We start from the raw sequence: 24,781 nt of genomic DNA, 5'->3' as shown, positions 1-24,781 counted from the left end.
AAGAGAAAATTCCATTCATAGTTCTTTTGTGTGTTTCTTTGAGTAGAATATTTCATAGTATCTATAACCAAAATACAGACATTTGCTGCTCATAAATGTTGTGTAACTATTAATTATGTCTTTCAAATGTCTTTTGTTAGAATCTCTAGAGATTACGTACCACTCTTTCATAGTTGAAACAAGATAATGGTGGTGGTTTTATAAAAAGAAAGTTAACATGCCAAATAAAACTCGATAATCTGAAATGTAACACTATCAATATTTTTTTCTTTAGCTAGATCTGAATCTGGCTGCCATCACAAGTCTTCTAAACACACCAAAATATAATTTATTGGAGAGATAAAGACTGTATAAATTCATTGTTTCAATATCCAGCACAATTAATACATTGTTATAAAAATGTATCATGTGGAGGCGTGATTTAAAATACTTGTATGCTTACAGATAACAAAGTATTGGTTTATTGATGGTGTGCCTCAATGTGCAACTAATGCTGGAGGGTTACTTCACACACGGAATAGGTGATTCTCAGTAAGTAATAATCAAAAAGTTTGTATTAAGTTACAAATTAGCCATTATTGACAACAAAGTTTATGCAGATATGAATGAATTGCTGTATTTAAGCTTAAAAAACTGTGTGCATGTAATGGTGTGAAAGGTGTTTCAACCTCAGGATTAACTGGTGCTAATGGAGAATAGGAATTTCCAGCACATTGAGATTGCCTGACATTCCTCATTATTATACTAACTATTAAAAAAATCTTAATTTTCAACTGAAGAATTTTACGAGCACCAAGTAGAAAGGCTTATTTTCTTTTCATTTCAATTGCATAGTTTTCCATTTTTCATACAAAGAAATATAAAATGAAATGCTTCACTAGGTATAATAAAGAGCACACACTATGTAGCATAAACCATGCCTGAACATTCATCCAAAGACAGAAAATACACATAGCGTGCCTATTTGTGCCACACTTCTGCAGCTGGTTAGCATCATCAATATTTATACTGAATAATACAACTTCCAGAACTCTTCTGGTCTAAAGTTGCTGTTCTCTTACGGCATAGGAAAGTTTGGGCTCATTCTCTTAGTATTAACTATATTCCACCTTAAAAAGAATGGGAGGTAATTTAAAAAAAAATATTGTCTCATTAAGGAATAGACTCCTTCATTGTGATACTTCCATTTGTTTTTAGATCATTAAAAAGGTGGTGATTATACAAACAAAAGAGTGGTCGAATCAGTGCTGTTAGCACACAACTAGCAGCCTACAAAACGATTATGTTTTTTTGTCACAGTAGACACAAGTGTCTCGCTCACAAATGTCACCAATCCAAATGACTTTGAGCACAACTTCTTAGTCTGGTACAGTGACAAAGCAGAAACCCTGAATTTGCAAGAGCACAAAACTGTATTGGTCCCACATAATTAAGGTTTAGTATCTCTCCAAATATATCATTTTTATTTTCACTTAAAGTGATCAACCAGTCAATTTATTAAAAATGTTCTTTATGGTGAAAACATTATCCCAATGCAATATGTTTTTTCCAGTGCAGATAATACTATTATGCCATTGTTACTCTGGTTGGCAATTACATTAATGATAGCACTCTAAATTTAGAATTATTCCTACACTCAAGAAGAAAGCCTGTCCTTTGAAATAGCTCGGAAGGTTAGGTAGAAGGAAGGTTGTGGGTGTGTGATCTGTTTCCATTCAGACTGTTGAAATACTTGCATCACTTAGTCATAAAAATTACTGAACCAGAAATTGTTTGGGTATATTAACTGGACTGAAGTCAAATGTGTTTATGTTTGGCTGTGCCATAGGGATGGATCCACATCAGCTCAGCAGTGTGTTCTGTATGAGAGAGGGGGAGGGGACAGCAGTTGATAAAATAAGCAGTTAGGCTGCCTCATTTTAGAGTTGCTTTCAAAATTCTGCTGCTAGCTGGGAATCAGAAACGTTTACCTCCCAGGTAAGAATCAGACTCTAATAACTGTAATCTCGAGTAGGAAAACCATGCTTTCATGTCATTCATCAAGTTACAGTGAAAGGGAGTCCAGGAAAAGAGATAACATGAAAGTGAAAGAAAAATACACAAATTATATTATAGCTGAAGACTATGTAAGAGGTTATAAAGGTTCACAAGAAGAAACTCTTACTCTAAAAAGGGATCAACATAGACATGAGAAATAAAACAGAGATCACATCTTAAGTTTTGATTTTGGTCTAAAGTACTATTTCTCACTTTATCCATTTGTGAACATTTCATACATTAGAATTCAGAACTGTAGCCAAGGTTAAATGTGTACCCTCATAGATTTAAAAGCGTTTCACACATTACAAAGATTTAGATTGGTAAATATGAGGCCATTAATTGCTTTTTTCGTGGCCCTGATTCACTCCTCTGATTGATGCATGCAATTTGTTCACTATGAACACATGCAAACAAGTTTCTACACAAAGCTAAGCACATTTTGAAATAAATATATAATTATTTACAGATTTTTGAAGAAAAGAAAAGCTAAAAGTCAAATGAAAAGGATCATTAGAAAAAGCATGCAGTAGACATTTGTTTTACTTAAACAAAAGCATCAACTTTTTCACAGGTATATGTACCTTTATTAACTAGAAATATGCTACACATTTATTTCTGGTCTTTACATGCATTATTATCACACTGTTGGGTATAAAACAACTGACCTAGTAGAAGATGGCAAAGATGGCTTTTCCTTTGCAGAAGACCGAATTTATCTATCAAGCAACCAAAAAAAAACATTGTATTGGAACTCAGCCTATTTGTTAATTTTGTAGCAATATAAATAATTAGCCTGATCATTCTTGTTCTTAGAAGACCTTAGTTTACTTTCCCAGAATTGCATTATGTGCTGACTTACTGCCATTTTGCGTTATTCTGTACAATAAAACTAAAAGTTACAGTGGGGCTTTGCTGCCAGTGATAATTCCCAAGTACACACTCCACAAAGACTGTTGTGGAATGGTCAGGCTGGGCTTAACGTCAGCCTGCAGGTGCTTCCTTCAATGAATTGGTCTTCTCATCCCTAACAGGGGCTAATGGTGCCCCACCAAGACACTAGAAGGTAGGTTGCCCATGATCAGAGTGTGAGGAGACTCTAATTATGAAGTAGGTTCTGTTCATTTAACTGTTATCTAAAGGGACACAAGTTCCATGTTGTACTAAATTTATTTATATCACAATGTGTTATCAGCTCTACTTCCCAATTAATGGCTCTACTGCAAGATATTTGCTTCCAGCAGCCAAAAAACATTTTTCATTTTACTTTCAACAAAGCTTATACTCAGCTACACATTTCTGAAAATATATATTTGAATATTATATTACCAAACTTCCTCTTTAATCACACAATATTCTCAATTAAGTAATCATTCTATATAAATGAGCTATATACTAGACTTAATTTAGCTTGCCTTTCACAAATATATATATATATATATATATATATACATTTGCCCTTCAATTAACAGGCAAGGCATCCTATATTTTATCTCCAAGAGTCTTCTGTCAAATTAATTTCTGTCTATATAGTCAGTCTATCTGCTGCACCCAAATTATTTCATGTGCCTGTTCTTTCTGAGCTTCCAGAACAAATTCCAACCGCACTTCCCTCACAGTATAAATTCCCCATGCCTGTTATAACAATAATTCTGTTAATTTTTTCCCTCTGTCTAATATAGCACAAGGCTGACCTAGTTAATATGAACTGTGCTGTTCTATGGGAACAGACAGTGCTACTGAGAGGGCCATTTACACAACCTGTTCATGATTAAAGGCCATACGGATACAAAGATGGCACAGACGCTCATGGACCATCTGAATACTGCAAAACGGATGACGTTAGCACCTTGGCCCCAAGTCAGATGTGTTTTTCTTTTAATCCAGAGTTTTGGACATGTGACATGGCAACTAATGCTGATCAATTTGTTTAATCACCTTTTGGAACTCGTCCAGATGCTCTCTGTTGAGAGCTGCACTAGCGAGATGAATCTCAGTGTTCGCAGCACCACCGGTTTCTAACATGCCACTGGAGCTTTCAGTAAACGGCTGAGTACTGAATGCAGCAGGAGTTCATTCTCACAGCAGAGAGGAAGAGAGTTAAAAACTATATGCATTAACTTTACTTCTCCCCATAGGATCACGTCATGAATAATTTAACTTCTCTTATGCTAATGGGATCATGAAAGTATCCTTCTCTTCAGAATCACCACTCTCGGCTTTCACCAGAACCCCCTGCCCCACCCCCAAACCATTTTTCTTACTAGAAAGGCCAGCTCCTTGACATGAAGTAGAACTCTGTTTTATGTGAAATACATTACTTAAGACACAGGCTTGCACATTAGGAAATGCCAATGATACGGTATCACTGATCTGAGGTGCTCTGCAGTGGATTTCAACTGGTAGAGCTCAGCAGTCTTATAACTTGTTTATTCTGAAAATGTGCATTTCTTTTGTACCTTCCCAGCACAATTAGAGCAACTGGGGAAGTATGAATAGTGAGCAGTTATTTACTCTGATCAAATTTCAGAGCAGAAAAATTCCAGCTCTGCCCTTTTGTTTCGGACTACAAGACAGCAGACTTGGATTGGGCTAGTAGAAGGGGTGCTTAGTGCAAATCTCCTTTGAATGTAAATTGGAAATTTAAAAAGAAAAGAAAGAACTTGCATTTATATAGCACCTTTCACAACCTCCGGACATCCCAAAGAGTTGTACAGCCAATGAAGTACTTTTGAAGAGTAGTCACTGTTGTAATGTAGGAAATGCGGCAGCCAATTTGCACACAAAAAGGCCCCACAAACAGCAATGTGATAATGACCAGATCATTGGTTTTTTTAAGTGATGTTGGATGAGGGATAAAAATATTGGCAGGACAGTGGACTTTGAGTGAGGGCAGGATTAGGTTTGGTCATGAGGCACCTCCATAATGGAATAGCTGGCTGATACTGAGAGTCTGACTTTACACATGAAGAATGTTCACTAGGGCAGGTAGCAGAGGGCAGCCTTTGGAAACGTACTCCAACAGGAGTCAGTGCCTACGGGAGAGTTGGTTCATGTGTAGGAAAGGTCTTTTTAATTTAATTTTAAACCCCATGCCACATTTCCTCCAATGGCTCCCAATCCTCCAATGAAAGCACATACTATGCACCCCAATGGCCCAGTGGGTAAAGGTACTGCCTACCAGACCCTGCTGACCAGTAGGTCCCACGTTTAATCCCTAGTCCATGCTGAATTAGCTATTGGGGTGTTAGTAGCCAAGGCAGCAGTTTGGGGCATTATAATTGGCCTCAGCAACCCCGGGGTTGTATCATGGCCCAAAGTGAATGTGACTTAAGAATTTTAAGGTGTAAGTGGGGCTTTCAATATTAAAAAAAACTTAGAGTTACAAACGCAAAATGCGCTGATTACTAAAAGAAAATCTGGGCAGAGAGGTGCTACTGTACGTAGACCAACAGCAAGGAGTGCCACAGAACAGGAGTGTCACAGAACAGGAGTGCCACAGAACAGGAGTCTCACAGAACAGGAGTCTCACAGAACAGGAGTCTCATAGAACAGGAGTCTCACAGAACAGGAGTCTCACAGAACAGGAGTCTCACAGAACAGACGTATCACTGGCTTGATTTTCTCCTCGCTGACTCTGTTCTGGTCCTGATCTGAGATGGGTGGGTAGGGCAAACTCTGTGACATTTTTCTACAGGGACGACCCGCCTGGTTTTTAAATTATACATCCTACAACGCATTCACATTACAAACTGAGCGTTTACACTACAACTGCAGTGCTGGTGTACAGCACTTTCATTTCACACTGATGGTGCAGTTATCATGTAAATACATCCTGACCTGAACCAGACTGTTCACAATCTTGGCGTCCTATTTGACCCTGAGATGAGCTTCCGACCACATATCTGCTCCATCACCAAGACCACCTACTTCCAACTCCGTAACATCGCCCGTCTCCGCCCCTGCCTCAGCTCATCTGCTGCTGAAACCCTCATCCAGGCCTTTGTTACCTCTAGACTCGACTATTCCAATGCTTGCCTGGCTGGCCTCCCATCTTCCACCCTCCATAAACTCATCCAAAACTCTGCTGCCCATATCCTAACTTGCACCAAGTCTTGTACTCCCATTACCCCTGTGCTCGCTGACCTACAATTGGCTCCCGGTCCGGGAACGCCTCGATTTTAAAATTCTCATCCTTGTTTTCAAATTTCTCCATGGCCTCACCCCTCCTTATCTCTGAAACCTCCTCCAGCCCGACAACCCTCCGAGATCTCTGTGCTCCCCCAATTCTTGCCTCTTGCACATCCCCGATTTTAATCGCTCCACCATCGGCGGCCATGCCTTCAGCTGCCTAGGCCCTAAGCTCTGGAATTCCCTCCCTAAACTTCTCTGCCTCTCTACCCCTCTCTCCTCCCTTAAGACGCTCCTTAAAATCTACCTCTTTGACCTCATCTGTCCTAATATCTCCTTATGTGGCTCGGTGTCCAATTTTGTTTAATAACGCTCCTGTGAAGCTCCTTGGGATTTTGCTATGTTAAAGGCGCTATATAAATGGAAGTTGTTTTTCTGTTGTTAACCAGACACCGCAATGAACAGACTGAGACGCCTTTGCAAGGTGGAGCCTGGGAATTCACCACTTTTGGCGTCAGAGACATGTAATTCACATCCTACCACTCGCCAGTGAAGGGTATTTGTTCGCAGCATATAACGAGCACATAACTTGGTGCAAATATTATTGTGCAAATTCTTAGTGCATTTGTATGGCCTGATTTTTAAAAGGTTTTTCTTGTCAGTGGCCATGCAGCCACATCAAGTGATATGGTACATGATGGAGTGCTGAGGAGTGGGTTCAGAGCTGTGAATTCCCCCCACAAGTGCCCAATCTCAATTATGAAGTTAAGAAAGTGCTAAGCTAAGGCCAAGTGTCTCCCTACAGAGAGTAAGAGGAAAATGTAAAAGAAAGTCACCAATAGACCTGGTCTCGCACAGCTCAGAGTGACTGGCTCAGGACAATTTTAGAATCATAGAACCATAGAAAAGATACAGCACAGAAGGGGGCCATTCGGCCTACCATGTCCATGCCAGCTCGAAGAACAACCAGGTGCCTATTCTAATCCCACCTTCCAGCACCCGGTCTGTAGCCCTGCAGCTTACAGCACTTTAGGTGCAGGTCCATGTACTTTTTAAAAGAGTTGAGGGTCCCTGCCTCTACCACCAATTTGGGCAGCGAATTCCATACACCCACCACCCTCTGGATAAAAAAGATTTTCCTCATGTCCCCTCTAATCCTTCCGCCAATCAGCTTAAATCATGTCCTCTGGTTCTAGTTTTGGCTGAAACGTGAGAGCAGATCACCTGCCTGCCCACTTGGTTGGTGTGAGCACATGGCCCAAGTGGGACAGGAGGAAAGTTCAATTAGAATAACTTCAAACAGCAGAGTTTGCACCTTTGTAGAAAAAAATTCCTCTATGCGCAACTTCCGCCATTAACGTGCGTTAAAAAATTAATGCTCTAATCACAGAAGTTAACGGTTATTAATTGACAGCCCTAAGAAATATATATACTAAAAATCTTATGTCTGCATGCACACCTTACTTCCTGTTGGCATGTTTTTGTCGCACTTTTGTGTAAACTTTTTCCATTATTTGGCAAGTTGAATTTTGTGGAGGATGGGAGGCCAGAAAGGAGGGTATTGGAATAATTGAGTTTAGAGATGAAAAAAGCATGGATAAGGCTTTCGGCAGCAGAGAAGGTGTGGTGGGGCAGCAAGGTGACATGTTGCACAGGTGAAAATAAGTAGACTTGGTGATGGACAGGATGTGAGGTTTGAAGCTGAGCTCAGCACCAAATCAGGATGCCAAGGTTTCACACGGTTCTGCTTCTGCCTCAGTGAGTGTAACCCCCCTCTGTGGCCAATCAGTGGCAAAGGAGCAGAGTTTATGGCAGGGGCTGAGAATTATAGTTTTAGCTTTCCTGATGTTTAGCTGAAGTGTGACTCACCCGTGACTTGATGATAGACAGAGAGTTTGAAAGAGGTGGTTATGGAGTTGAGAAGGAAAGGCAGGGGATAGGTAGAGGTGTAAGGTACCAGTATATATATGGAAATTGTCCCCAAGTCTGCTGATGATATCACTGAGGGACAGCTTGTAAAGGAGGAAGAGGAGGGGGCCAATGATAGAACCTTAATGGTTTCAGTAGGTGACAGTGTGAGGCTGGAAGAGAAACCATCACTGGAGATGCACTGTTTGCTTTTGGATAGATAGGAATGGAATCCTGTAATTTCACACAGCTTGACAAGAGAGGAGAGGTGATGGAGGAGGATGACGTGGTCCATCATATCAAACACTAAACAGAGGTCAATGAGGACCACGGTGACATCTTGGTGCTGTGAGCAGGACTGGAGCGGTTCAAACAGACAGCTTTGAGAGAGATGCACACGGAGCTGGGAGCTGACAATGTGTTTGTGACCCTTAGAAAGAAAATGGAGGTTAGAGATGGGCCAGTTATTGGAAAGAATAGATAGGTAGAAGAATAGATAGATAGAGGAGGGGGCTGATGATAGTGGCCTTAAAAGGGAGAATTTTGTGCCTGGGGAAAGGAAACCATTTGCAATTTCAGCTATTATGGGAGTCAGAAGGGGAAGTTTAGTGGAGGGAGGAATGAAGGAGGCAGTAGGTGGTCTCATGGAGGAAATGAATGAAGAAAGGGCATAGGAGAGATGGGGGTGAGACTGCAGAGTGATGAGATTTAGGGCCGGAGTAGGTGGAAGACTGGGGGGAGGTCAGGATTAAGCGGGGAGAGGAAAAGGATATAGCAGTAGAGACAGCTGCATTGTTGGTCTCAATCTAACTCATTATCCTGGTAGAACTCTTGATGCTGTAAGAGAAACATTACCTTATTCACTTGTAAGTTTGATCAATAATACATGAATGAGAAAGGAACTTATAAAATAGTAGCAAATGTAAAATGTTTTCTCCCCCCTAAGGAGGCAGCATTTAGGATTAATTACAGCTCTGCTAGAACTATGGAAAATCTTATTGCCTGATACTGAGTGCATCTATAATAAACCTTTAAAACAACAGGTCACTTTAATGTGTGATAGCTGATAAACTGGATTATCAGTCCTTCGCATGACAGACTCTATTTTACAGCAATTTCTGCCAATTCTCAGTACGAGGATTACTCAATTGCTGCAAAGTGTACAAAATGGCCTAACAAAAATGAATTGAAAGAAATGTCCCTTTACAACAATCTTACACCATTCCTGTCAAATTCAATTTTTCTCCCATGCATAGCTAATGATTAAGCTAGCTCTTTTTACCCTACATTTTGTCCAAGTATCTCGATTCTAAATTGGCATACTGAACTTGGGAAGCAGGGACAACATCTAACCAGACTCTGATATAATTATTTAACCTTTTTCTGTCACTGTCGTGTATTCACCAACATGAAAGGATTTTACTAAACCAGATCACAGCTATCTAAAATATCTGTGTGTATACGGTGGCATTTGAGTAGGTGTAAAACATTACTCTTCATAAATACTCGACTTAAAAAAAGGGAGTCATTCTTAATTTTCAATTTTAAGGAATAAACCACTTGGTTCCTGAGAATTACCCTAAACAAAAGAAATTGACTTAAACTAATTTTAACATTAGTCGGCAGGTTTCCTCTTTTTATGACTTAAATGTTCATTTATTTAAAACGCCTTAGTAGATCCACATCAAAATGGTGAGCAATACTGTGCAATATGAATCTGCTACAGGGCTAAAAGAAAATCAACCTATCAGAGTGCATCTGTAATAATCCTTTCTCACACTTCTCATGCACCTATTCTGGAATTTAATTGGTATAAATGACAAATATTTTGTTCGTCCAGTTGCGGAGTGTGCAAAATTTTCACACAAGAGCTTCACGAAAATGTAGAAAGTGCTGATTTACCCCCAAGGCTTAGTGTTATAGAAAGGACATTTCTGGTCCTCCCAGCTTGAAGGGAAGCTGTTCCTCAGGCAGCACGATACCCTGCACTTGTCAATCACAGAAAACTCGACGGACCCAGTCATGCGCATGTTAAAGTTGTTTAATAACTTCAAACGTACATCTGTGAATGTCATGAGTTTACTGTTATGTGATCAACGGTGTTGGGATCCTTAAGCTATTAAGGAGAAGGTAATCTCGGGAGACCAATTAGAAGAGTAGGATTACATATAGCAAGGTGATACTAATTTTTAAAATTTAAAGTAAATCAGATTGAGCCACACTTATAACTATTCATAACATATATAAAATAATTTATTATTTGCACCAGCCTTCAACTTATTTATAACCGAGTAACACTGGAAGTACAAGTGTGAGAACCACAACTGACACTGCATAACATTGCAATTATCGTAAGCCTGTCTATTCTGTATTTTGCTACGCACTTTTCCCAGTACTGCGCATACTAAGAAAACAATAGGATCTGATGTATTTAGAAAGTCCTTACTATGTTAAAATAGCAAGTAAAATTCATGTCTGAAAATATGAAACCGAATGTTGTAGTTGTTTTATAAGTGATCTGGATAATGGAAAAAATATTCATGCCACTAGATTTTTAAAAAGACTAATAGATCTCCCATAGTATTGTTCAAATTAAGTTGAATAATAGAAATTGTTTAAAGGTCAGGACCATTGCCATGCAATTCAAAATGTATTATTCTGCTACTAAAGTAGATCCGTGTTGAAGGTGGCCTGCTAGGAATAAACATAACCTGAGGTTATTCAGAGTTTAACTGTTATTTGGTCAGGGGATGTTGCAGATTGAAATGTGCTTGTCAGTTTCAGCTGCAGCTCAGAAGCACCCAGCCTTTTAGGACTGTTTTACATCTGTAACAAAGTGTGACATCTGTGAGTGTTGAGGTACCATTTTTAATATATTGAAGTAGATAGATGTTGATATGTACTTTCCTTCTGTCTTAATTACTTAGTGTTCCCAGTATATGATGCAATATTCATAAAAACAGAAACATATTAAGTGGATTATGCCTGTTCTCCGGAAATAAGTTTTAATTGGAGCATGTAAGTGCTTAAAGATGTTTTTAGTGAAGAATAATATAGGTGCAGAATGCATGCCATGCATATCCGATAATGTGCATCTTCTCACATCTAGAAAAGGGAAAATATAATAGAATGAGATTATGAATGACTTTGACTTTTTAATTTCTGATAAATATTTTCCTGTTTATGTAGAATTTGATTTTTGTGCAAAGTTATGATTATATACCCAGGTGCAGTCAGCCTATTACAAATAGTTATGGCCCTGAATGGAAGGTGAGGGACTGAACTGTCCAGGACGTGGACACTGTGCCTACAGAGAGCCACCTGTTTGCAAAGAACAGTGGTCACCACACAGCAAAGGATAATTAACCTGTCACACAATGGACCTATTGCACAGATGGTATTGGAAATCTCCCACTATCTGGTGTAGCAAATAATCCTACGGAAAGTATACTTTTGTTTTGGAGTTACATTTGCTCCTTTTGCGTGAATTCTCCATCATGTCTTGATGGACACAGACTGTACATCACAAGATACTGAAACAGTGATACTGGTCAGTTGCCCTAATGCCTCTGAAATCACCGTTATGTCAAAAGTCAGTTGCTGTGTTCCATTCAGTGGATTTCAGATAAATATTTATTGATTATCTGTATGTCATTGATGGTTGCGCATTGCAGTTATCAATATTCCTTTGAAACACTTGAAAAGAGAATTACAGTTATTAAAATATACCCAACACTATCAATGGCATACTAGCACATTTTGGGGGGAAAATACTGTTCTATTCAAATAGTTAATGAGTTTTCAAAGTTATTCATTCCAACGTTTATAACATTCTGGTCTAATAATTTGCACAGAGAGCTTGCAGCTTTGGATACGGCAAGGTTGGAGGTCACTCATGGGAGAGTCTTCCCTTTCTTCTCTCTTTCTCTGCTTAACTTTCTCACTCACTCGCTCAGCATGAAAACCTGATGGTGCACTACACTGCCACTCATCTGGCACTGCTTACCTTTGCCACTGTGTGCTAATCCTTGTCCCGTTTCCCCTTTTTCGAAGTCCATCAGCCATCTCGGGCCTTGCTGCAGCACACACTGAGGTGGAGAATCCTCTTGAAGAGGCACCATCACTTGCTCTCACCCTTCGAAGCACATAAAATCAGCACCCTATGTGCTAAAGGTAGTGAGTTAGAGGGATCTACACTGGGTGATTCAATGAGCACCAGTGAGCAGGTGCAAGTGCAGGTGGAAAGGATGGCCTAGAAACAGCTCACCAGAGGGCAAGCATGCATCATAGCTCTGCTGAAGAGGACAGAGATGCAGACTTCAGGGGTCCAACCTTTAAAGGAAGGATGCTTTCTTTGTACCACCAGTTGCTTAATGCATTGGACTGCCCGCCAGGGAGCTTCTGCGTGTGGAGAAGTTAACTACCAATGTGTGTGGTGTTCTGGTGCATGGCACGACACTCATTCACGGAGCATGCTGTTACCTCAATGGACGCTGCAGTTGAGCCCTCCCTACAGATGTCTGCGGCACCAGTAGTAGAATCTCTCAGGGATGCTCATACTGTGACCATGCAGGCTCTGGACTCCACCTTTGGGCAGGAGTACTGGCTGTCTAAACCAAGGGTCGCCCGAAAATCGGAACAGGTGAACCTCCAGTGGCAAGTCAACGATGTTTTTAAAACAAATCTTCATCCTGCTGCCACCCTGCTTACACCTAAAAACAGGCCAGTAGTGAGACAGAAATCCAATCACTCCATTTTTGTTTCTATTCTCCCCTCTCAGCTCCACGCAATTCTGCTGGTTTCTTATGACTGGCCTTTTAATGCGGGCTTAAGCAAATGTTTCCACTGATTTGTGTAAAACACATTTTAGCACGGGGGCAAGACTCAGAGTGGAAGTAAAGGCGGACTCTGAACCTGTTTTCTACCAGCCAGCGACATGGGCAGGTATATGCACTGGACACAAATCTGTACACTTTCCCCTTGGGACAGCAAATCAGCCAATGCAGTGCGAGTTTGTGCTGCAACAGCTGCTTTACTGATCCACGAGAGCTGGCTGGGAGATTGCTGCAACCCAGCTCCCTGGTTATCCCCTCAACTGCTAGTCCCCACTACAACTTGCATTCGACGTTGCTGCCTCGCTCTGGGAGCATACTCTGCGGTGCAAGCTGTGGGCAAGAAATCTTGACTTTGGCATAACTTTTTGCTGAAACTACTGCCAATCAGGAATTCCCACCTCTGCCACAAGGACAAAGCGACAGTGTCATGTAGCAGCGAGAGCTTGCAGTGGCAGTGAGAAGAACTTAGGGGGGAGGAAAGGGTGTCTCTCTGAACTAGAAAGGGAGGGGGGGGGAACTGGAAGAGAACACCTCTGTGAATAGATTAACCTGTTGAAAATGGATAAGCCCAAACTTCATTCTTTCCCCCTCCCATTTATTTTACATTAAAAGTCTATCAATTGTGAAATGAAAAGTGTACCTAAATTAAACCGAATATATAATTTTTAATGTAAATAGTCAAGATTTACCTGGGGATTATACCCCTCTGACACCCATGATTGCAGTAGGGGTAGGGACAGCTTTCTGTGTACAATCCAAGTTTTTTTGCCTACATCTTTGATAATAGTCATGCTCCTCTGTTCACTCACTACTACTTTTTTCATTAAACTTTACATGCAGAGGATTATATGGCCCTAAGTATCTCAGGAAAGAGAAATAATAAAATAAACAGATGTGAATCATGTACACAGAAGTTATATCATTGTTCAAAAATACTATAATGTTATGCATGTTCAATACTTTTGCGGGTCTCATGAATTTCACACTCTATCTAACTTTGAATGAAGGTGCTCGGTGCTGGAGTCCCATGATACTGTGAATGTCTCGTGGGAGTAATGTGCTTTATGTCTCGCATTAAAAAAAAACTTTTGAACTGAATATGAAACAGTAGCCCATGTATTATTCCACACATCTGACTACAGAAACCCCCAACTGTGTAAGGAAGTAAAAAGCCAGCACTAAATGTAAAACTTTTTAATATTTAAAATTGGTACCTTTTGACTTCTTTTAAAGTTTGTCTTGCACTTGATAACTGTTTATCATTTAATCTGTGTGTTACATTTTTTCCTCAAACTCATAATATGCAAACTGCATTCTGTGAAATAGCAGTCATGGAACTCCAAATGATTACTACTACAAAAGTATTCTATAGGACTTGACGAGCTTTCATAAGACTTGTTTACATTTGAGCCCAGCACGATTAGAGTGATTCACAATAATTTTGTACCCATTGCACTAATATTGGTCCAAAATCTTTGTTTTTGCTTTGACTCTCAAACGAAGTATGCGTGCAATACTTCTTAAAATTATTCCTGGTTTTGAGATGCCATAAATACTTTTATCTCTTATACACACTGACAGTAGAAGTGGTCCATATTTAAACTATTCTTCAAATAGGCACAAAACTCTGATGTTGACTTTGACTCACACAATAAACTTTTTTTTTAAAGAAACCTTGACTGATTTAAGAGCAGTTTTAAGGAAATATCTTGATTTTTAAAGCTCACCTCTGAACATGAGCAGTTGGTTACACACACAAAAGCACACACACATACGCATGCACACACATATACACACAATCACATACACACACACACATACACACACACAGCAAAACCCCCAGGGCTATCTCCTCTATGCTCCAGCCTGTATCTTGCCACCATAACTCAGCAAACCCACAGCAACCAGACAGTTTTGAATTTCAGCTGGGACCCGAGCGACCTGTTAATGAAACTGCATAAGGGTAAAAACTCACAGTGTTGAGTTATGCCTGGTGTTGCAAGCAGACTTGGAGTCAAAATGCTTCAAGCGTTAACGTAATTGCAAGAATGTGAAAAATGAAGCATCAGGCTCCTGAGCAAAGCAAAAGGTCAAACCTGAGCCTCTCACAAAACAGCTCTGTGGAAGATGGCCTCATTTCACCATTTAATCAGCCTCACTCTCTGTTGTCTCCATAATTTTTTTAACCTATTAAAAAAACTGCAATTAACTTTAAAAAAAGACACTCAGTCTTCGATAAGTGACATTCACTAGGTTTCCATGTTAAAATATGATCTGTGGCATCTATGAAAAACACTGCACTCAGCCCAGAAGACAGTCAATAAGTGCTCAGCAGATTGCAGGTCACTTGAACTTATGCATGTAAAATAATCAATACTTCTCAAAGATTAGGTTTTCAGGATCTTCAGAAATGACAGAGAAAACAAATGTATAGCACCCATAAATACCAGCAAGATGGTATTTTTTTTGTTCCAGCTTTCAGACTGAATTCAATTAAATCCACAGTTTTCCTTTATAATAGTGCTACAGTCATACAGCACTTATTAGTTTCTACGTCACAATGGTATTACCCTAATACCACAATAATTCATGTAACAAACTATAGTCACTACTCACAGAGCAAAAGCAAACAACTGGGCTTCTCTGAAAAGTGGATAAATGTCACAAAATATGTAGCATGCAGTGACCTCTGGCACCTGAATGGATTGGGTTTATTTATATGGTCCAGAAAAAACATTATTCATATTAAAAGACAAAAGGCTGTAGCAGCACTTGTTACTTAACCTGTTACCTCTATATCCATATTAACTGCCTTATAATTTCCTCCATGCAACTTATGTCGCTGGCTTTAAAAAAAAAGTTTGTTTTCACTGACAGCTTTTATGCGATTACGCACCCACCCTCTGATACTGATGTTTGCTTTGTGACGCATGCGGCCATATGGTGGGAAGTTGGGGTTTGTTTAGCCATGCCTACTTTAAATGAGGAGAGAATTACCCTCTTACCTTGCTCGCTGCTGTTGTCTCCACTTTGGGAAGCATGGCCCCCGCTCGAAGGCCCTGGTGTGCCAGCAGAGTGCGTTGACGTCGCGTCATCGTGATCTCTATTCCAAGATGATGGGTTCTGATACGAAGATCCGCAGGCCCCAAAGAATTTTTCCAGTTCGTATTCCCAAACCGAGTGAAGAACACAGGAAACAAAAGAAAGGAAATAAATTAACAATATAAAAATATAAGGAAGCAGATCATTTCCAAATGGCATTTTATTCTCAATATCTTCCTAGGTGCTTAGGAACAGTTGTTTAGATAATATTAAAAAGAGCCCTGTGCTGAAAGTTAGACTGGCCTTTAAGATCCGATCTTTGTAAGTAAGTGTCTTATAGTATATGACAATCTTTTTTTAATAAAAATTAACTATAGGTCATGAAGTCTTTACTGCGAATTTAAAAGGCACGGCTGGTATTAAGGTCCATGGTGAAGACTCATATATATTTACTTTTACTTGTTTTAATGCTGTTCTTTTCCCCCTTGAGAAAGGAAGTTATAAAGTTTGCTGTCAAACAGATAAATGTTTGAGACTGAAAGTTACAGATTTCTGCTGCAGTGCAGAATGTATTCTCCTCCTGGTCCCCCTCCCCTTTCCTGATCGTTCCCAATACCCCGCCGCTACTTAAAGGAAAACAGAATTTCTACTGTACAGGAAGAGCTTTATCAGCACCACATGAAGGCAGGGAAGAGATGGAATTTCCTCTCACCGAGAAAAAAAAAGAAAAGGGACACGTAAAACAGATCAGCCTTTGGGCTAGATATGTAATACTCAACACCTGCACGCTATCATCATTGCAAAACAGACAGATTGGTTTGCGAGACACCCCCAATGTGAAATATGCTATCAGCTATTAACCATATTGTGGTAGAAAATGATTTTAAAGTAAATATACATAACTCAAATTATAAAAATATAAACATTTTAATTTTTTTTTAAAACAAGATACTGTTAGAGGAATTAAGAACACCTAAACAAATACAGGAAAAAAAGACAAATCTACACAAATCAACAATTTTACCATTGTGCAGTCGACGGTAGAAATAAAAACAAGATGAATTTGTAAAGGATGAATGTTGACTAGTCACAGAACGGCTTTACCACAGCAACAAATTATTACAGACTTTAAAATAAAAACAGAGCCGTCGAGAAATTCAGAGATGCAGCAACCTCTGCCTGGATTCTGGAAGCTTGGTGCTTCTTTTTATCTCTAAGCTAGGAAACCACTCAAATAGCTTCGAGCTGAAGGCAAACAGTAGGCAGGGGCTCTTCAGCCCGCTGCAGCCTCTTAGCGTCAGCTGTTTGCCGGATGGTAATCAGATAAAGAGCTAAAAGAATTAAATGAAAAAGAGGAGAAACAATAGCTCTGTGTGAATTTGGTCCAGTAACAACACAGAGCTAGAACCTTCCTATAGAAACAAGACAAATGCAACACGTTCACCTAGATGATGGTTTAAAAGGACACACAAAGTGTGGTTAATTTTATGCAATACAAGCTCTTTTAAGTTGTCCATTGCTACAGCTCCTTACTGCAGTTGTAAAAATTACATTAATTACCCAGTAACACCTTTTCTATGTTCCATGGCAAATGTCAGCAAAAACCCATTATAATTTTTTGTCATTAACGCAGTCCTTATCTTTGATTAGTTTATTGGATGCAAGGGGGGGAAAAAAAGGGTACTACTTCTGGTACCGGAAATACTCATTTCAGAATAGATAACTCCACACATCAGTCGGAGCTGTACTCTTAACATCAATTAGCATCCCGTTTCCATTTGCTTCAATATACGGTAACAATTGCTGCCTTAGTACTATGTGCAACATACAATCTAAGGATGTATAGTCCACATGTAGTAACTCCCAGCATTGACAAATAGCAGGCAGGAAAAGGTTCTCCCCACCCCCCGCCCCCTCACTCATTCCTAATTGAGTTAAAAAGCAGAGTTAAAGAGAGAAAGCCTTCCCGAAGAGTGAGTGCAGCCCAATAGTAGGAGCGTGAAAATAGATACAAGAAGCAAGGTCTCCAGGGGCAGTATTTTCTATTTGCTGGTCTACAGACTCACAGCTGATAATGCAAGTTGTAATTAATATAAAAGCAGGAGACAATATGGGCAAAGCTTGTACTAGTTGGGCCACTGGAGAACACTTTGCCACTATACGGTCTCTCTCATTTACACAAGCTATCTTCTGTGGCAAACATAATTTTGCCACTGTTTTCTCTCTTAGAAGCCAGAAAGTGATTTAGCACTGTCACTGAATTTTGTTAAAGGAAAATGGGGGAGGGGCAAAGGAGAGAGAGATGGAGAGAGAGAGCGAGAGAGAGAGAGGACCAAAGTATCAGGACAAATAAAAAAACTCTGCTATGTTAGTCTTTTGTCAGTGTGTACAACCTTCTTGGTGAGCAATGTAAATACTTTTGCCTGCTGCACTTTTTGAAAGAAAGCTATTTCTATCAATATATGATGTGTACATCATTTGCTAAACTTTCTGTTATGGGACAGAACCAGGCTCACCCACATTTTATCAAATTGTGGTTCCGTTGCTGTGGTATTTGAGTCTGTGCACTTTCCAGTATATCTTCCCTTTCTAATACTCGTATAGTACCGCAAGGAATTCTGTCTGACAATTTAAGCTACATATTTAATATATTCTTATTTGGCATGTTTTTTGGAAGGCACACTTTTTTTTAAATCAAACTACTGCACAGTTCAAAGAAATTGGACTGCATTAGATAAAATATTAACCCCATACATTGAACTGAATGTAATATATTTCTGTACCCTCTACATAAAGCATAAAATGATATTTTTATTAACTGCTGACAATACTGCCAAAATAATATCACTTCAAAACCCAAAATAAAAAGAAATTAGCTCCAAAAGCATATTACTGATACAACTACACAGTGTGTAACATATGCCATCAAATGTTTAAATGTAAAGCGATAGTAGATGTACAGACATTAACCATCAAATAAAAAGACACCTGTCTCTAAATTATTTCCAATCTCATGAGTTAATTGATAATAAATTATCATAATATACATAGTGTGCATTTGGTTTAATAATGTACACCATAATTATTATTATATGTAGTTTGCATATAACAGTAATCTCCGGTCAATAAAACATTGGTAGTACAGTACTACAGTACTATCACATATGTCCGTTACTTCTAAGCCTTTAAGTATTATCTAAATTGCCTTTTCACTTACAATGCATTGCCAGTACTGTGCTTAATAAACCCATTAATAATGGTAACGAAAGTTAGAAATGAACTTAGGTATGCACTATATATCACAAAGAACGATTAGCTGGCAATGAGTTTGAGGCAGTAATCCAATCTTGGGCTTCTCCTAATACTCATGAACTGCTCAAACTTTGCTCATGTTTATGACATCATCATAACTATGCGATAGAATTATTGCCTTATAACTCCGTGCCAGCCATTTATTAACCCGTCTTTATTTTGTTTTGGGGGATGGGTAGGACGGTTATTAGTAAATAACAATTTTTGCTTCTGAACTGCTTTCATTATCTAAAATGCAATCAAAATTAATAGTGTGGCAAAAATAAAAAGTACTCGAATTTCTAGTCCACTAATCTATATCCCTTTATAACTGTTTTCAACTGCTTTATCCAAATTTAACTGACTGACACTTTAACAGTTTAAAAGCAAGACAGGTAAAAGGTTTAATGTATAAATCAATTCTAATTTAAACAATATGCAACAATAAATAACAACACTCTCCTCGCCTAATAAATACGTTACTTTGGTAGTTGTTAGTATCAGAGGTTAAAAAAAATGGTTAAAAAGCAAAAGTATGAATATAATCTAACCTGTAGTGTTACAAATGAAAAAATGTTAATGAAATAATTTTCCCTTTTTGGCATATCCATTATACCATAATTCATCCCCCCCTATATAAAGTACAAAAAGGGTATTTCTGAGAACTTATCTTGGTAGGTAGATCCACAGCTGTACTTAAAAATGGTCTTCAGAACAAGCAGCTGCCCCTCCTACAGAGCGCTATTTGCTGACTGCTAAATATTTCTGCTCTAGCCCTTGAATGCAAACCTGTTTTACCTTACTCAAAAAACTATAGCAACAAAACTGAACTACAATCTGATTGGCTTGGACTTTGTAGCTAGCAATGAGGAAATTAAACTACATTATTACAAATTCTGCTTTGGACTAGCCATTCTATTCACTTACATTACATTCACTCTGAATTATTTTATATTAACATACTTACCAGCCAGAGTAATTCAAATGTAGATAGAAAATGAGTTACTTGCATCTTTCCTTTACATTTCATCACAAATAACACACACCCATAACCAGGTTATAAACTTTCCTTTACGAGTGATTGGTTAGGTGTCTCCTATTTATCAGGGTTATGATAAGCAGTACTCATGAAGTGAATAGTGTGGAACTCGTGTTCAAACTAGGCAAAGAAAACTATTACTTTCACAGTTAAAAAGCTGAGGAAAAACCATTTGCTTCTCCTTTGTCTACAGTGTGGAACAGCAGCAATGGTTTAAGCGTAGCCTAAACTGAACTCCCACTGCTTTAAACTGGTGTTAACTCCAATTCCGTCACAATATAGGCAGCTGCTGCCATAGGACACTAATAGCCAAAGCAACATGATTTCCTTAAATTTGGCTCTGCAACTACTTTTCTTCTATTCTGTTACTTCACAAGCAACAGTGCAGCCGGGCAAGTTTGCTATTTCTATCTCTGCCAATGGTATCCCTGTCAAGAGTGCAAGGCAATGTAACTTGGGAAGAATATGCACTGGCAAACTTTCAAAGGAATGCTACCATGCAACAAATGATTTCATGCAAAACAAATTAAATGTGTCAACATAGGCACAATCATCATATATCACACAAAGAGATGTTCGTCAACTTTTCACTGTTTAAAACATTTTCTAGTACCAACAATTAGCAATTGCCAGAAGGTTAAAATTATTGGAACTAATTTTTCCAAGTGCTCTTCATGTTATTAGGGTACGCGTAAACTAGATGTAAACAAATTGTAATATTACTGCCTATTTTTCCTTGCTTTGATAATTGTAAACTGATAAGCAAGATAAGTGATAGATTACTCAAACTGGATTAAGACTTATGATTTTTTTCCTTAGGTGAAGGTTGTGCTTCTAGGAAAAATTGAAGCATTAATTTTATTTTGCAATTTTCCAGTATATATTGTGATGCTTTTAAATAGGTTAATTGTACTGTTTTAAACCCCATTGTGACCATATACAGCTAAATATAAATTGGTATTTCAATAACCGCACCACACAGCAAGCATTTGATGCCCAATCGAAAGGTTATAAGTTCAAGTATCAGGGCTCCCTACCATTTGAACTCTCTCTCTGTTGTGTGATTTTTGTCACTCTTTAGCCAGACCACTAGATGGGGCGCTACATAATACAGAAATTTATTTAATCAAAGGAAAAAAAATACTATCTGGTGCAGTTCACCTGATTCACACCTCCCACTATCTATTCATGGTGCAGCACTGAGAATGGTTATGGATAAGTCTGTATACCCAAAAAAATCTCACCTGCCCAACTGAGGATATGTGGTGCTGAACCGCTTGCATTACGAGACATGCAGCGGTAAAAGTACTGAAATAAACAGAAATACTCTTTTTGGGGAGAACAGTAAGGTAATTATCATTTTACCAAGATTTGTTCCCCTGATAACTCAGCTGGTTAAGATGGTTAGTAGCTGAGTCATACCGTTCTGGAAGAGCCCAAATTTCAATCCTGTTCAGTGATGATTAGCCAATCTTGGCCACGGTGCAAAAATTGACCCCCACCCCCATCCCTGTGTTAGGTAGGGGAAGAAAGAAAAATTATCCAGGATTCCATCGCCTAATCTTCAACCAGCAACCTCTGTTGGAAATGCCTTCGTATGGACTTTGGATGATGGCAAGATGATGATGATGATGATGCCTACAATAGTTGAGTAGCATTCTAGTACTCAATGTCTGAGCATGCACATGAAAAATGACCATTTGGGTGAGGTGCCAGAGATTAAACAGTGTCAATGGAACCATATCCTTGCAAGGACTTAATGTCTTCAGTAGAGATGGGGAGCGGAGAGAATTGGCAGAAAAAGAGAAAAAGTAGTACAGAGACTGCTTTACAAACATGAATAGTGTACTTATACTCAGAAAGTTGTAAAATAAATTCATGTGTGGTCAAAACTGCGGAAGAGTGCAATATCAGAAAATCACATAGATGTATAATTGGCATTCTGTGGCTGCAGACTAAAATGTAGAGATTTTAAAATGCTATGTCTACTAAAAAAATTGTTAAAAGATTATTCAATATATACATAAGATTGTGTTGTATGCGCAATGCACTCACACAAAAGGCACCCCATGTAAAGATAAGTAAAGTTAATTCATTAGTACACAATATCAGTGCATACGGTTATTAAACAATTTATGTGATTTCTGTTAGCACTTATACTATCACTTGCTTTCACCATACACTATTCAACTGAGCTCCAGCTGTATTTCCCGCATGTAAAATAGGGACTGCTTAAACATAAATGGTGATGTGACAGGAAAATGCGAAGCAGATTTTTGTTTTAATGAATCGTAAGCAAAAACGATTTTCAGAATGGAAGAAGTGCTGCTTAAATGGATTTTGGATTTAAATTCATATTACTTTGGTGGGAAAATGTTGTGAAAGGACACTTGGGAAAAAACCCTGCTTGACTGTCTCTAGTCTAGAAAGAGAGCAGAAGTGCCCAGTTGTGTGCCTTTTATCAGGGAGTTCATGGATGAGTGTATGCACTATATGGGAGTAGAGAATTAGAATTACAAGCAGTTACTTTAGGAATGCATTTCCAAAATACTGTGTTGATCAAGTCCCACCCACAGTGCACAGAATCGTGCTTGTACACATATAAAAACCTAGTCCTAAATGTGTACTGTGCACTGAGAGTGATACAGCTAGTACCTTCTTGCAGTTGTAGTTTGCATGTACTCTGTTTTTGATTGCAATAAACAAAAACGCGGTAATTTAGGAGTTTGTAAATAATATATTTGAACCAGCCTCTCAAGAATGGATTGATTATAAACTGATTTAAATCAATCTGTAAACATATTAAGTTTTATGTGGTTATAAGTCAATACTTCTACCTAAAAAGTTAAAATCAAAGTTCAATTTTTAAAAATAAAATAAAATAGAACAAAATGGAAAGTATTAAATGTATTAAAAATCCTGCTGAGTTTCTACAAGTCTTTTAGAAAAATCTTGTATCACCTAAAATACAGCAAAGGCAGACAAGGATATTAAAGTTGAAATGAGTTAACAGCAAATTGAAGACAGTTTATATTTTTAGACCTAGTAAAAAGTAAGGAAAAATTATACTAAAATCTTGACACTTGAAACTGAGAATGAATGAATGCTAAATACAACGTTACAGATTCTAAAGGGCATGGACACACAATACACTGCTTTACATCTGTGCAATAATACTGTATGCATATGCTTGCTTGTAGCTATCCCTATCCCCACACAAAATATCTTCATAAGGATTTAGTAGTCATCAAGCAGTTGCATCTTTCTCCCCATGTGGCAGATTGACACCACTGAATAGGCAAGGAGAGGTGTGTGCTTTCGGGGTGTCAAGCAGCTGTCACAGATCTGTCACTTCTATAATGAAGGCAATCCTGGCTCACAACAAATTAAAACACATTTCCTTTCAATCGGTGCTATTCAAGACCTAAATCAGTTCAAACACTCTAGCCATTTCATGTGCAAATAAAACAATACAGTACATGCATGGATGAGAATGGCTACACACCAGGTAAACAGGGAAGACTACAAGCTGCCTCAAATCCTTTGAAATACTTCATCATCACCATCAATGCACTAACTTTCACCAATCGAGATCTAGCCTTGGGTTATGTACTGAAAATCCATATCAAAGCAAAAAAAAGAGTCAAACAAAATAAATTAGCATCTTCAACTATCGCTTAGAACATGCAGTGCCCCTTCCTGTGACCAAAAAGACACAAGAATTAGTAACAAAGGTACTGAAAGAGAGAGATTTCCATTCTTTATTTGCCTTTATCACTGTCTTCTTTATCGGTTTCTCTGCCTTTTTCTTCCCCCGTCTCCTCTGATCTATCAAGAGGGCTACCAGAAATTAAGGTACAGCGTGCTATCACAAGAAATATAAAAAACATTTTCGAACAAGTGGAAACATCATCATCTTGACACTAGGTTAAAAAAAATTGAAATACTTAAAGATAGAAGAACACATACTCAGAGTTTTAACGACAGAGAGTAAAATGAGCAATGCATAACCATCACGCATTTCACAAGATACCAAGTCTAGTTGTGAATAATTTTTCATACAGCTCTTCATCTCCCTGCTGGTGTTCTGGTTGCTCAAATTAGTGCCCCTTTGAAAACAAATGGCAGGGGGTTTGATGTAAAAATTTTCATAGTTGAAATCATCAGGAAATAAAGGCTCTAAATTATAATACTTAATGAAGTGGTAAACCCTAACGGGTGCGAGATAAATGGGTTGTTATATTTGGCCTGTTTTGTGTTCAGAATGTTGCACTACTGTAACTAAAACTACAGTTATCATATTATCAAAATGTTAACCTCCCAACCTCATCCCATTATAGTGTGTAAATTAGAATTTTTTAATGGAACACAGTAAATTGGCTATAGCATCTGCCATCTGCCAGTAACTTAAACAGGCTAGTTTATCTAATCTCTTCAGTATAAACACTAGTGTGCTTCATTTCTACATATCAACATGAAACGAAGTATGTTCCCATTT

The 24,781-nt window shown here is 38.5% G+C and overlaps 1 protein-coding gene across 2 annotated transcripts in view; it reads right to left on the bottom strand.

Moving 5' to 3' along the window:
* The window catches only part of meis2a (Meis homeobox 2a), a 100,734-nt gene that overhangs the window by 70,275 nt on the left and 5,678 nt on the right, over positions 1-24,781 (bottom strand). For both annotated transcript variants that reach the window (XM_067991377.1, XM_067991376.1), the window contains exon 7: positions 15,917-16,034. In XM_067991377.1, coding sequence (XP_067847478.1) covers positions 15,917-16,034 — 118 coding nt within the window. The remainder of the gene's footprint in view (positions 1-15,916; positions 16,035-24,781) is intronic.

Source organism: Heptranchias perlo, chromosome 10, assembly GCF_035084215.1.
Source record: "Heptranchias perlo isolate sHepPer1 chromosome 10, sHepPer1.hap1, whole genome shotgun sequence".
Classification (NCBI taxonomy): domain Eukaryota; kingdom Metazoa; phylum Chordata; class Chondrichthyes; order Hexanchiformes; family Hexanchidae; genus Heptranchias; species Heptranchias perlo.
This window is presented reverse-complemented; position numbering and strand designations above follow the sequence as displayed.